Source organism: Molossus molossus, unplaced genomic scaffold, assembly GCF_014108415.1.
Source record: "Molossus molossus isolate mMolMol1 unplaced genomic scaffold, mMolMol1.p scaffold_m16_p_10, whole genome shotgun sequence".
Taxonomy (NCBI): Eukaryota; Metazoa; Chordata; class Mammalia; order Chiroptera; family Molossidae; genus Molossus; species Molossus molossus.
Genome location: NW_023425345.1, coordinates 1,191,526 through 1,204,761, shown reverse-complemented (window position 1 = coordinate 1,204,761; position 13,236 = coordinate 1,191,526). Strand labels below are relative to the sequence as shown.

Here is a 13,236-nt window from a genome sequence, read left to right as displayed (position 1 = left end):
CCTCCCCCTCCTGCGGCTTGGAGCATGCGTGGACCCAGGGCACCCTTCCCAAGGAGCGGCCAGGCCTGCCACCCTGCCCTGCTCCACTGCCTCTCCAGCTCCCCCCAGTGGCCTTCTGGAGCTGGCGGACTCCGGACTCCGTCCTGCCTGAGCACAGCCCTGCCTGGAGGTGGTCTCCCAGGACCACCTGCTGCTCTGCGCGCTCAGCAAAGATGCAAACTGGCACTTTTTTTTTTTAATCCTCACCTGAGGACATTTTTCCTTTTTTTTTTTTGTTCAGATAGAGTGGGAGGGAGAGAGAGGAAGAGAGAGAAACATTGACGTAAAAGGGATACATCGAGTGGCTGCCACCCGCACGACCAACCAGGGCCAGGGACAAACTGCAACTGAGGTGCATGCCCTTAGTGGGAACCGAACCCGGGTCTCTCTGGACCACAGGCTGACGCTCTAACCGCTGAGCCAAACCGGCCAGGGCTAACTGAGAAGCCCAGGGTTTGACATGAGTCTATGTATTAACATTGAAAGACAAACGCAGAGGTTTATTCCCAATAAATCCTGCCCACTGTCACCAAAGAATGAAAAAGCCACCCAAGAGGCATAGGCTCACTCATTTAATACCGACGTGGGAGCTGCTTCTGCAGGGCGCCTGTGCCCGGCTCCCGGTGTGGGCGGCACAGACGCCCTGAGCCAGACCAGGTCACGGGCAGGCAGCAGGCACTCAGTACTTGCTGAAGGGATGACTTGGGGGAAGGGAGCAGGCCCTCGTTGGCCCTCCCTGCACCCTCCCACCTTGCTAAAGGACCCCGTCCCTGCCAGGGCAGAGGCCACGCCCGGGCACACAGCTGGCACGCGACACCATCTCTTGGGTCAGTCAGTCAGGTGGGACTGGGTCTCCCAACCCTGGGTGACAGCTGGGTGGAAGGGCCGCGCAGGCCAGCCGGGGCCTGTGGACTGAGGGCAGCTGCAGGGACAGTGGAGCCCCGCCTCCATCCCCAGCACTGGCCTGCCTTGCGGCCATGCCAGGGTGCCCACAGCACCCGCCACGCCGGGAGTGACGGCCACAGGCCTGCCGGCCGGGCTGCCTCACATCCTGGAGCCCTGCGGGGGCCACGTCTGCCCATGCAGCGCCGGGAAGGCGAGCGAGGACCCCCGGTCTCCTCACAGAACCCGCGCTGCCGTGTCCTTTCCCCAGCGTCCACACGTGTTTCGAGAAGTGGACTGTGGTATACAGAAACACTCCCTTTCGGGGCTTCACAGTCCCTCCCGGTCACTCTGGCTAGGAAGGCGGGGCAGGAACGGCCTCCCAGGAGGACAGGCTGGCTCGGTCCCTGCAGCACCCAGCCCGTGGTCCCGGGACATCTACGGGTCCTGGCCCGGGGCCTCGTCCGCCTCCAGCACCTCCACGTGGCTGTAGGACCTCCAGGCCTGCAGGTTACAGCTCTTCAGGATGGCTCCCAGCTGCTTCCCAGGTCCCACCTCGAAGGTTTTGGGGAACTCGGTGCCCTTTTTCCTCTCGTATAACGCGTGCATCGTCTGCTCCCACTTCACCGGGGAGACCACCTGCCGCGCCAGCAGCTTCCGGATGTGCTTCGGGTGCCGGTACGGGTGCCCGTCGACGTTGGCGTGCACGGAAACCAGGGGCTGCTTCACGTCGATCGCCTGTAAGACTCGCGCCAGGGGCTCCAGGGCTGGCTCCATGAGGCGGGTGTGGAAGGCGCCGCTGACTGGCAGCATCCTGGTGCGTCTGAAGTGATACCTGGAGGAATTCTTCTGGAGAAACTGCAGAGCCTGGAAGGAGACAGAAGGAGGGCTGAGCCAAGCCAACCTGCAAACCAGCAGTGACAGGCTCAATTCACCTCTTTTTTTTGATTAATCCTCACCAGAGGATATTTTTCCATTAATTTCTAGATAGAGCGGAAGGGAGAGATGGGAAGAGAGGGAGAGAAGGGGCAAAAGAGAGAGAAACATTGATGTGAGAGAGACACATCGATTGACTGCCTCCTGTACCTCACCAGCTGGGGCTTGGGATTGAACCTGCAACCCAGACACGTGCCCTGGACCAGGAATCAAACCCGCAACCCTTTGGTCTGCAAGGTGATGCTCTAACTGCTGAGCCAAACTGGCCAGGGTCACCTCTTTATTCCAGTTAAAATCACTCCTATAGCCAGTGTCTCGAGAGTCCTCCTCTGGGGATCTCACATGCACGTGGTCCCCCAGGCAGGTGACCAGTGTCAGCTGAAGGATCTGAGGCTGGAACCCCGGGACCTGGGTGCTATCCCAGCACCACCAGTCACTAGCTCGGTGAACCCGGGTAAATCACTCGGCCTCTCTGAACATTTCTTTCCATCTATAAAAGGAACACAATTTCATCGACTTCACAAGGTTGCTGGGAAGTGATCAGATCGGAGGTGTGTGTCTGATACACAGAACAGTACTATGCAGCCCTGGCCGGATTGGCTCAGTGGTGAGAGTGTCGGCCTGGGGACCAACGAGGCCCAGGTTCAATTCCAGCCAAGGGCATGTGCCTCGGTTGTGGTTCGTCCCCGGCCCTGGTCGAGGTCGCACGGGAGGCAACCAGTCAATGTCTCTTTCTCTCTGTATCTCTCTCCTTCTCTCCCTCCCTCCTAATCTGTCTAAAGATAAATGGAAAAATATCCTCGGGTGAGGATTCAAAAAAAAAAAAAAGCCCTGGTGGATGGATCTCAGGTGGTTGGGTGAAGAAGGTTGCGGGCTCGATCCCCGGGGGGGGGGGGGCAGGAGGCTGCCAATCAATGTTTCCCTCTCACATTGATGTTTTTCTTTCTCCCTTTCCCTTCCTCTCTAAAATCAATGTCTTTTTTAAAAAAGCACTATCTAATGTGTTTGTTTTCCATCATTATCCTGCCACCCCTCACCATCTGTAATAAGCCTGTTTACAAGTTGCCACATAAGCTTCAACACAAACATCCAGGAGACTCCAAGCTACTTTGCAGCGCAGGGTCTTTCCACCAGAACCCCCCTGGGGCTTCTCTTCGGAAAAAAGAGCTCGCTCCCTGAGTTCAAGCCTGCCCCTGGTCTCCAGAGCTGACAGGCCCAAACCAGGAACTGTTTGCCAACAACATGATTTGCAAATGCAGATTTTTAAGAAATATATATTTTTAGCCCTGGCCGGTTTGGCTCAGCGGTTAGAGCGTCGACCTGCGGTCCTGAGAGACCCGGTTTCGGTTCCCGCTAAGGGCACGTACCTCGGTTGCAGTTTGTCCCCGGCCCTGGTCAGTTGTGCGGGTGGCAGCCACTCGATGTGTTCCTTTCATGTCGATGTCTCTCTCTCTCTCTGTTCCTCTCTCTCCCTCCCACTCTACCTGAACAAAAAATGGAAAAATGTCCTCGAGTGAGGATAAAAAAATATATATATATATTTTTTTAAATTGATTTTTTAAAGAGAGAGGAAGGAAGAGATACACTGATCTGCTGCCTCCTGCACGCCCCCTACTGGGGATCGAGCCTGCAAGCTGGGCATATGCCCTGACTGGGAATTGAACTGGGACCTCTCAGTCCAGGGGACAATGCTCAATCCAGAGCCACACCAGCCAGGAGAAAACAGTATTCTTTTTTATCCTCACCTAAGGACATTTCTGCATTTATCCTCAGACAGAGCAGGAGGGAGAGAGGGAGGAAGAGAGAAACATCGATGTGAGAGAGACACATCGACTGCCACCCACACGACCCCAACCGGGACCAGGGACAAACTGCAACCGAGGTACGTGCCCTCGGTGGGAACCGAACCTGGGACCCTCTGGTCCATGGGCCAATGCTCTAATCACTGAGCTAAACCGGCCAGGGCAAACAGTAGATATTCTTAAGAGCCCCTTTGTTCTCAGGACACGGTCCAGGGCCTGCCACCCTGATGACCCTCCACTGGAACCTGCTGAAGGGCTTCCTCTGCACTAACCCGCCTGCCATGTCCCTGCAACCGGACACCATCCGCGGCCTGCTCAGCGGCCGGGCTAGCTGCTGCCTGGAGGAGTTAAGGTAAGCCTTAAAAAGGTCACGGCAGCTGTATGACCCTGGGCAATTTCACTTTAGCTCTTGTGTCTCAGTTTCCTCCTCTATAAAATGGGATAATAGCAATAGTTACAGGACTCTGGTGAGAACTATGCTTGGCACACAGTGCGACATCAGGGTCTGCCACTATGACCTTGAACACCAAGCCCATCCATGTCCACTGGGAACGAACACAACAGGGTAGCTGATGTGAGCCCCACAGGGTAGGAGGGATTGCTGTTTTTGGTGGCATGGCACCCCACACCCTGGGGACTACTGAGGGGTCTGCCTGCCCTGACTGACCTGTCCTCACGTCCATGACCACCCTCCCCCCGTCCCTGTCTCACTGGGGGATGTGCCCCAGGGGCCTCTGAACGGAGGCCTGTTGGACTCAAAGCCAGGCTGCCTGTGCCGGGATGTTCTGATCACCCGTGTGTGTGGACGGCTCCTTGGCGCATGTCCTGCGTCACCTCAGCCGTCTCAGAGCGCTTGCCACCCAGTCTCCGGACTCACCCAACCCAAGCCCCAGGTTAGACACTGCCGCAGGGCCCAGCAGGCTCCTGTGTGCTGGCCCCCAGCTCAGGTGCTGGCTGCGGAGTTTCTTCCATCAGTTGAGGACCCCAGCCCTCCCGAGTTCTTGGCTGTGGCACTTCCAACAGCACCAACAGGCCACACCTGGGACTCTGGGAACCATCTCCCGGCCCCATGCCCACCTGTCCGGGCTGGGAGCCCTCCTAGCCCACTCGGCTTCGTCCCAAGGCTGTGAACGGGAATGAGCAACCAGCTTCGGGACTTACCTGGGGCCACTACTTGGGGTAACAGATCGCATGCTGACTCCCGGGGGCCTGCACCCTCTCACGGACTCACAGGTGCCCAAGGACACCTGGCTTATGGGCAAGGCCTTGCAGAGGAAGAACTGGGCATTCCAGGGGAGGAAAACAGGTCCAGGAGACAAGCTTCAGTTCTAATGCTGCCTCCATCACCTCCAAGCACCTGCCCCCCTCTCTGCCTCAGTTTCCTCACGTGTACAAGGTGGGTCAGACTCCCTGCCACAGAGCACAGGACTCGCGGGACGGGGCAGACGTGTGAACACTGGCCCTGCATGCCCAGCCCCACTCAGGCTCCTGCCTGCACTCAGGACGCCCGAGGCAGGCGCCTGGGACAGAGCTCCTCCCCACCCGGCACTGCCCACCTCTGCTGGGCTGCCCCTCGCCTGGGACAGAGCTCCTCCCCACCCCACGCTGCCCACCTCCGCTGGGCTGCCCCTCGCCTGGGACAGAGCTCCTCCCCACCCGGCGCTGCCCACCTCCGCTGGGCTGCCCCTCACCTGGGACAGAGCTCCTCCCCACCCCGCGCTGCCCACCTCCGCTGGGCTGCCCCTCGCCTGGGACAGAGCTCCTCCCCACCCCGCGCTGCCCGCCTCCGCTGGGCTGCCCCTCGCCTGGCTCTCATCTCCCCCGGCACCGCCCTCAGCGCCGCCTCCAAGGCCCGCTGCTGGACAGCGTGATCCTGCTGTGTCCCGAACACTGGGCTCATCTGCCAGGTGTGCCCTCTGCACTCGTGACCTGGGAGCTGCTTGGAAAGTGGGGTCCTGGGAGCAGTGCATGGAGGGGCGTCCAGAAGGAAAGGAAACGCACTCGGTGCAGGACAGACAGCTGAGAACAAGCAGGGCAGGGCGGGGCGCCCAGGAGGGGACGGCTCCTCTCTAAGGAAGCAACCACGTCAGAGGCCGAGAGAAGCTGAGTGTTCTGCAGGAAGGCCCCGGAGACCATCTGCCCAGCCCTCCACTCTGCAGGTGGGCTGAGCGATCTGCCCGAGGTGCCTGTCTCCATGGTGAAGTACGGACGGCACCCCAGCCTTTGGCCTCCCTCTGCGGTGCTCACTGCACCCCACTCCCAGGCCCTCACATACTCCCAAAGACCCGTTACACTGCCGTGGGCCCAGGTGTGGAAGAGTTCCAACCTTCTGTCTGGATAGGGTCTGTAAGGCCGTTCCTGTCAACACCCACCTCCAGGTGTCCTGAAACGACCCTGCAGTCCGGAAAGAGGTAGTTGGCCACCTCACACACAGGGTTCTCTATGCCCAAAGTCTCACAGTGCTCTCGGGCTTCCAAACAGGCGAAGGTGAACTTGGACTGAGGCTGGCCGAGGACGGACAACATCCCGCTGGGGACAGCTTCCGAGGCTCCCTGCATAGCCTCAGCTCGGACCTTCACGGCATACAGACCTGTCCAGAGAGAAGTGCATTGGGGAAGTCAGGGCACGTAATGGAGGAGGGAAGCCCGACCTGTGAGACAAAGCGCCGTGTGCTGACGCTGACTGGCATTTGTCACCAGGCCACACACTATCGTTCTGTGTGTCTGTGTCTATCACACGGGGGTGTACCACTATCATCAAAGGTAGGGTGCTGTCCTTGGCACAACACAAATGAGCCCACGGAGCTCCTGCCTTAAAGCTGGCTGGGTGTAGGGTCTGACCAGGGGTGACTTGCCCCCAGGGCAGTGTCTGCAGACATTTCTTGATTGGCACAACGGGGGCAGGGGTGGTTCCATTAGCAGCTGCTGGGCAGAGGCCAGGGATGCTACTCAACATGCAAAGCACCCCCCGAAAAAGAATGCTCTGGTCCAAAATGTGAACAGGGCCACTGCCGAGAAACTGGTGTGCAGCAAAAGGAAGACTTTCGGGCTCCGCTGCTGTGGGCGAGTCATCGCCTTCCAGGCCCAGTGTTTACTTAGTAAAACAAGGGTAACAGTATGGAACCTGCCTGGACTGTTGTGGAAAGTGGGAAGTATTATTAAAAAATTTTTTTTTTCTTTATTGATATTTTAGAGAGAGAGAAAGGGAGAAGTAGGGAAAGATAGAAACATTGATGAGAGAAAACATCGACTGGCTGCCTCCTGCATGCCCCCCACTGGGGATCGGACCCACAACCTGGGCATATATCCTGATCAGGAATTGAACCAGCATCCTCTTGGTGCATGGTTGGACACTGAACCACTGAGCTACACTGGCCGGGCGGGAAGTATTATTATTAGCATTATTTTTTATCCTCACCCGAGGACATTTTTGCATTTATCTTCAGATAGAGCGGGAGGAAAAGTGGGAGGAAGAGAGAGAGAAACATCAATGTGAGAGAGACACATCAACTGGTCGCCACCCATATGACCCCAACTGGGGCCAGGGACAAACGGCAACCAAGGTACGTGCCCTCAGCGGGAACCGAACCCAGGACTCTCTGGTCCACAGGCTGACGCTCTAACCACTGAGCCAATCCAGCCAGGGCAGGAAGCATTATTAACTCATTTATTATTTAAGAGAAATCATGTTGAAGGGGAAAACAAGAGCCATGAGATACTGGAATGATGTACAAGCTACAATTACTTGAATTCAGTAACATAATTATTATAACTCAAGCACCACTGCCCTCACTCAGAGCTGGAGGACCTGCACCGCCAAGGCAGACAGACTAAAACACAGGGCTCCGGGTCCAGTGTGGCTCAAGTGCGAGGTGAGAGGACAGGGCTGGACCCAGGCAGGCAGCTCCAGTGGGCTGACACAGGGATGACCTGTGAGTACTGGACATCCATCGTCCTTGTCCTGGGTCTGCCCCTGGCTGGGAGGGAGATGACCAGACCAAGGAGAAGAGGGGATCAGTCCTGGGTTTGGGGAGACAGCGGGGGGGCGGGTCTGACGAGCAAGCCTGCCCTGTCCCTCACAGCCTCACCCACTCAGTACTGACACACCAGTGCCGCGCCCCGAGCCCCTTGCTGTGTGGCAAATCCGGAAGAGCCTGCGGGAGGAAGTAGCGGAGACACAAGGCACGTGGGGAGAACATGGGCAACCCACACACGCAGGCATCCAGTAAACATGGACCAGAATGTACACCTGCTGCAATTCTGCAAATTACTCACATAAAACTGTGTACGTGTAAGCGTTTTATTAGTGTGTGGAAATATGAAACTGTTTTTCATTTCCTCAATAGTTTTGTATTAAAAAAAAACACCAGCCCTGGCCGGTTTGGCTCAGCGGTTAAAGCGTCGGCCTGCGGTCCAGAGAGACCCGGGTTTGGTTCCCGCTAAGGGCGCGTACCTCGGTTGCAGTTTGTCCCCGGCCCTGGTTGGTCGTGCGGGTAGCAGCCACTCGATGTGTCCCTTCACGTCGATGTTTCTCTCTCTCTCTCTCCCTCCCGCTCTATCTAAACAAAAAATGGAAAAATGTCCTCGGGTGAGGATAAAAAAAAAAAAAAAAAACACCGCCCTGGCCTGTTTGGCTCAACAGCCTGCGGTCCGGAGAGACCCGGGTTCAGTTCCCGCTAAGGGCGCGTACCTTGGTTGCAGTTTGTCCCCGGCCCTGGTTGGTCGTGCGAGGTGGCAGCCACTCGATGTGTCCCTTCACGTCGATGTTTCTCTCTCTCTCCCCCTTCCTCTCTCTCCCTCCCTCTCTATCTGTACAAAAAATGGAAAAATATCCTCGGGTGAGGATAAAAAAAAAAAAAAAAAAACCAAGGTGAAATTCACATAAAATAAAAGCAGTTTCAAGGGTATGACACAGTGGTATTTGTTGTATTCATAACATCTGCAACCCCCAGCTCCCTAGTCTCTAGCTTCAAACCTTTCCACCATCCCGTAAAACACCCAACCCGCTAAGCGTGATCACTCCCGGCTTCTCCTTCCCTCCACCCCCAGGAACCATGCACCTGTGGTTTCTCTGGATTTGCATATCTGGACATTTCATACGAAAGGGATCACACAGTATGTGCCTTTGTGACTGGCTTCCCACTGAGCATGTCTCTGAGGTCCATCCATGCTGTGGCCTATCAGTGCTTCATTCCTTCTCGTTCCTAATACTCCGTTGCACACACAGTTAGATTGTCCATCCACCTGATGGGCATTTGCAGTGTCTCCACCTTTAGGCTACTATACACATGGCTGTTTAAACCTCTGGGCACAAGCTTTTCTGGGTGGACACAGGTTTTCACCTTAGGTACAAACCTCTGACTACAACTCTTGGCTCATATGGTAACTGTTTCGCCTTCTGAGGAACCACCAAACTTTCCCACAATGGCTACACCATTGTACATTCTTACAGTAATGTGTAAGGTTCCTATTTTTCTTTTCGTCCTCACCCGAGGATATTTTTCTATTTATCTTCAGATAGAGTGGGAGGAAGAGAGAGAAACATTGATGTGAGAGAGACACGTCGACTGGTTGCCTCCCACATGACCCTGACCAGGGCCGGGGACAAACTGCAACCGAAATACGTGCCCTTGACTGGAATCAAACCTACAACTCACTGGTCCATGGGCCGACGCTCTAACCACTGCGCCAAACCAGCCAGGGCAAGGTTCCTATTTTTCTACATCCTTGCCAACACTTACTATTTCTCATTTTGTTGTTGTTTAAATGAATGCCATCCTAGTGGGTGTGAAGTGGTATCTCACTGAGGTTTTGGTTTGCATTTTCCTGATGACTAGTGATGTTGAACATCTTTTCATGTGCTTATTGGCCATTTATGTATCTTCGTTGGAGGAATGTCTACTCAAGTCTTTTGCCACAGCCTCTCTCTCAGGTTCCTGTCTGCACTCAGCATGCCACGAGGCAGGCACCCAGGCCAGAGCGGCCAACTATAAGCAAAAATGTTTAACTTTTACCTATATGCAAAACTCTTCAGAAGTGAAACTGATATGGCTTAAGATCAAACACCCACTTGCTCTTTTGTTCAGTGAGTATGTATGGAGCTTCGACCATGTGACAGGAACTGAATGTGTGAGAGTGGACCAAGAATGCACAGGAGTGGGGAAGACAGCCCAGCAAGCCGATTTCAGGAGATTACAAAAAGAAAGGAAATCCCTGGTGAACCCTTTAGGCTTCAAAAAGAACCAAGTGGCCCTGGCCAATTTTTCTCAGTGGTTAGAGCATCGGCCTGCAGACCAAAGAGTCCCAGGCTCGATTCCTGCCAAGGGCATGTACCTCAGTTGTGGCCCTGGTCAGGGTTGTACGGGAGGCAACCAATCAATGTCTCTTGCACTGATGTTTCTCTTTCTCTCTCTCTCTCTCTCTTACTCCCTCCCTCCTTCCCACTCTATCTGAAGATAAATGGAAAAATACCCTCGGGTGAGGATTAATAAGAAAGAAATAAAAAAGATTATCTTTAACAACAACAACCAGAATCAAGGTGAAGTCTGGCCCTAGGGTTCCAATGTCATCCTCATCCAAATGCTCCTTCTCTATCACCCACGTGGGTCCAGAATTATCTTTGGCAGTGTTCCTTATCCCCAGTGAGCCCAGCAAGGTAACACCCCTGTACCAAACAGACCCCTTTCTGTGTACCTTCAGAGAACTCCATGGCTCCGGCAAACACTAGGGCTGCAAACTCCCCCACACTGAATCCAGCAGCAGCGACACAGTTCTCAATAACCTGCGGTGACAGAGCAGAATGTGAGGCCCCGTTCTCAGGAGCTCCGTCCGGGCTCTGCACGAGAGCTGGCCGTGACTCAGTGAGCCAGGTTCAGCTGGCCTGGTGCTCCAGCTAGAGGACACACAGAAGTGGCCTTGACAATCGCTGGTCCCTGGCAAGTGAAAGCCCACTGCTGACTCCGAGGTAAAGTGATGACTCCGACCCAGAGTCCTGGGCTCTCTTGTCTCCACCCTAGAGCTGCCTCCCAGGCCGACTGAACCGGGAGGAGCTAAGCATAGAGGTTATAAAGTATGACTTTCAGAGTCACAGAGAGTTGGATTTGAGTCTTAGTTCCGGATAGTCCCCTAACTTCTCTGAGCCTGTTATCTCATGAAATGAGGAAACAGCAGGACCTAAGTCACAGGGCTGCTGAGAGACTGGATGAAGGTAATGTCTCTAAAGCACTTAGCACAGACCTGGCCCGAAAGCACTCAGTGAATGGTATCACGACTCAACAGGACCACTGGACTATAAGTCGCCTTTCCTCACCCACAAAAGAACAGCATTTTCCTCACAAGGTTGCTGAGGACAGAATGGAGGAAAAGGTTTAAAGTACTAGCTAGCCCCGCCGGTGTGGCTCACTCAGTGTGGACCGACAGGTTGTCGGTTCGATTCCCCATCAGGGCACATGCCCAGGTTGTGGGCCCTATCCCCAGTGGGGGGCATGCAGGAGGCAGATAATCTCTCATCAATGTTTCTATCTCTCTCAAATCAATAAAGAAAAAATATATTTTTTAAATTTTTTTATCCTCACCCGAGGACATTTTTCCATTTTTGCCCAGACAGTGGGAGGGGGAGAGAGGAAGAGCGCGCGAGAGAAACATCGACGTGAAAAGAACACATCTGAGTGGCTGCCTCCGGCACAACCCCAACCCGGGTGGGGACAAACTGCAAACGAGGTACTTGCCCTTAGCGGGAACCGAACCCGGGTCTCTCTGGACCGCGGGCCGACACTCTAACTGCTGAGCCAAACCGGCCAGGAGAAAAAAAATATTTAAAAAAATAAATAAGCACTAGCTTAACATTTACTGTCCTGATAGTATTAAGTCATAATAGCAATCAATGCACATCAATGGAAAGTGAAGTGCCATTCTCAGAGATTCTCCCAATGATCATTAACGATGATGTTCAATCCTTCCAACATCATTTAGTAATTAATTAAATTATTAAGGACCATTTACAGTTGCAACCGGGCCCTTGCCTCTCCAGCCCCTCTCCCTGCTCTGTTTCCCTTCCTATACCACTTATCATCTTAAACATACTATGTAACAATGTACGGGCGCCTTTATTATGTGTCTCCCTCCCCAAACATGCAAGCTCTCCGAGGGCTGGGATCCTTGTTTCTTTGTTGATGGCTCTATCTCCAGCGCCTGGCTCGAGTGGGACCTCAGAACGCGCCCACCAGGCCACACGTGGGCGCAGTCCGGCTCCTGCGAGAGCCGGAGCTCGGGCCTCACCGCGGGCTGCAGGTGCTGCAGTTTCTCCACGGCGGCCAGGGAAGCCACGAAGACGGCGGGCTGGCAGTGCGCGGTGCGGTCCAGGGCCTCCTGCGGCCCGCGCAGGCTCAGCTCCAGCAGGTCGTAGCCCAGCACGCGGCTGGCGGCGGCGTAGAGCTCGCGCACGCGCGGGTAGCGGAGCAGACCGCGGCCCATGCCCACCACCTGGCTGCCCTGGCCGGGGAAGAGCAGCACCGAGCACTGGCCGGGCCGCCGCCGCGCCGCCGCCTCCCGGGGCCTCTCCTCCGCTGGGGTCGCATCTCGCAGCAGCGCCGCCGCGTCCACCGCGCCGGGCGGCGGCCGGAAATTCGAGGCGCCGCGGCGACAGCCCGCACCCCAAACCCAGGCCCTCAGAGTCCGCGCGACCCGGACGCTCATGCTGAGGAACCGGCCCCACGCGCGTTACCGGGGCGACCGAGGTCCGACTGCGGCGGCGTGCGCGGTCCTTGACGCATTTCCTTCCGGGCAGCCCGGGCACCCGGGGCGGGAAGAAAGGTTCCGCGGTTCCTGGTTCCGCCCCAGCTCCGAGGCTCTTCTCTGTCTTAAACCCCCACGGGCAAGACCGAAACGCGACACTGCACCTCAGTGAGCCCTCAGAAATACTTAGTGACTACACAGCGCAACGCAGTGCAGTATTCACTACCTCGCACGTGAACAGTGCTTGCACCGCTTCCACATTTCGTCTTAGTGCTTATTTGATTCTCCCAGTTACACCGGGGTGAGCAAGACAGCAGCTCTTTCTTGTTTCCTGCAAACCAGACAGTGCACGGCACATAATACACACCCGATGAAGACTTGTTCCATTGCACAAAGCCCTGGATATTTTTCAGACATTAGCTTATTTAATTTCTCACAGCCACATGATGATGAATAGGCACTATTAGAATCTTCAGTTTATGGATGAGTAGACAGAGACTCTAAGATTGAGTGACAGCTGGTTAGTGACAGAAGGGGGATGGAAATTGGGGTTCCCTGGCTTCTGAATGCTGGTGTGAGGGTGGGTCAAAGAGAGTCTAACTCTTGACCTCCCGCTAACCACACACACGCACCTATCACCCTGCTTCTCTCTCATTTCCTGCCAACCTCTTCTAAAGAGCCCAGGATACACACCTCATAATGAGAGAGATCGAGTACAAAGACGTCAGCAAATCTTCAGTGAGTTTGTCCTAAGGACACAAATGAGCAAAGCCCTAACTCTCAGGACATCATGGCAGCCTTGCATTCGACAAGGAAAATGTGGCAATAAGCTGTGTTCCCAACTA

The 13,236-nt window shown here is 55.2% G+C and overlaps 1 protein-coding gene across 2 annotated transcripts; it reads right to left on the bottom strand.

The window, feature by feature from the left end:
- Positions 1-606: 606 nt before the first annotated feature.
- MCAT (malonyl-CoA-acyl carrier protein transacylase) lies at positions 607-12,403 on the bottom strand. Of its 2 annotated transcripts, XM_036252118.1 has the most exons (4): positions 11,936-12,403; positions 10,352-10,439; positions 6,032-6,249; positions 607-1,788 (listed from the first exon to the last, which is right to left on the bottom strand). In XM_036252118.1, exons 1-4 carry the CDS (start codon positions 12,350-12,352, stop codon positions 1,360-1,362), a joined length of 1,152 nt encoding a protein of 383 aa, XP_036108011.1. In that variant the 5' UTR covers positions 12,353-12,403; the 3' UTR covers positions 607-1,359. The 2 variants fall into 2 exon arrangements, with proteins under 2 accessions (XP_036108011.1, XP_036108012.1); XM_036252119.1 differs by lacking the exon at positions 6,032-6,249 and having other exon boundaries at positions 1,345-1,788; positions 11,936-12,352.
- Positions 12,404-13,236: the final 833 nt, after the last annotated feature.

What these genes read in the sequence shown, in the direction of transcription:
- MCAT (XM_036252118.1), bottom strand. Translation starts at nt 12,352, where the DNA reads ATGAGCGTCCGGGTCGCGCGGACTCTGAGGGCCTGGGTTTGGGGTGCG. An exon ending in TGCAGCACCTGCAGCCCGCG is followed by an intron (nt 10,440 to 11,935) that starts GTGAGGCCCGAG and finishes CTGTCACCGCAG; the next exon opens with GTTATTGAGAACTGTGTCGC. An exon ending in TCGTTTCAGGACACCTGGAG is followed by an intron (nt 1,789 to 6,031) that starts GTGGGTGTTGAC and finishes GTCTCCTTCCAG; the next exon opens with GCTCTGCAGTTTCTCCAGAA.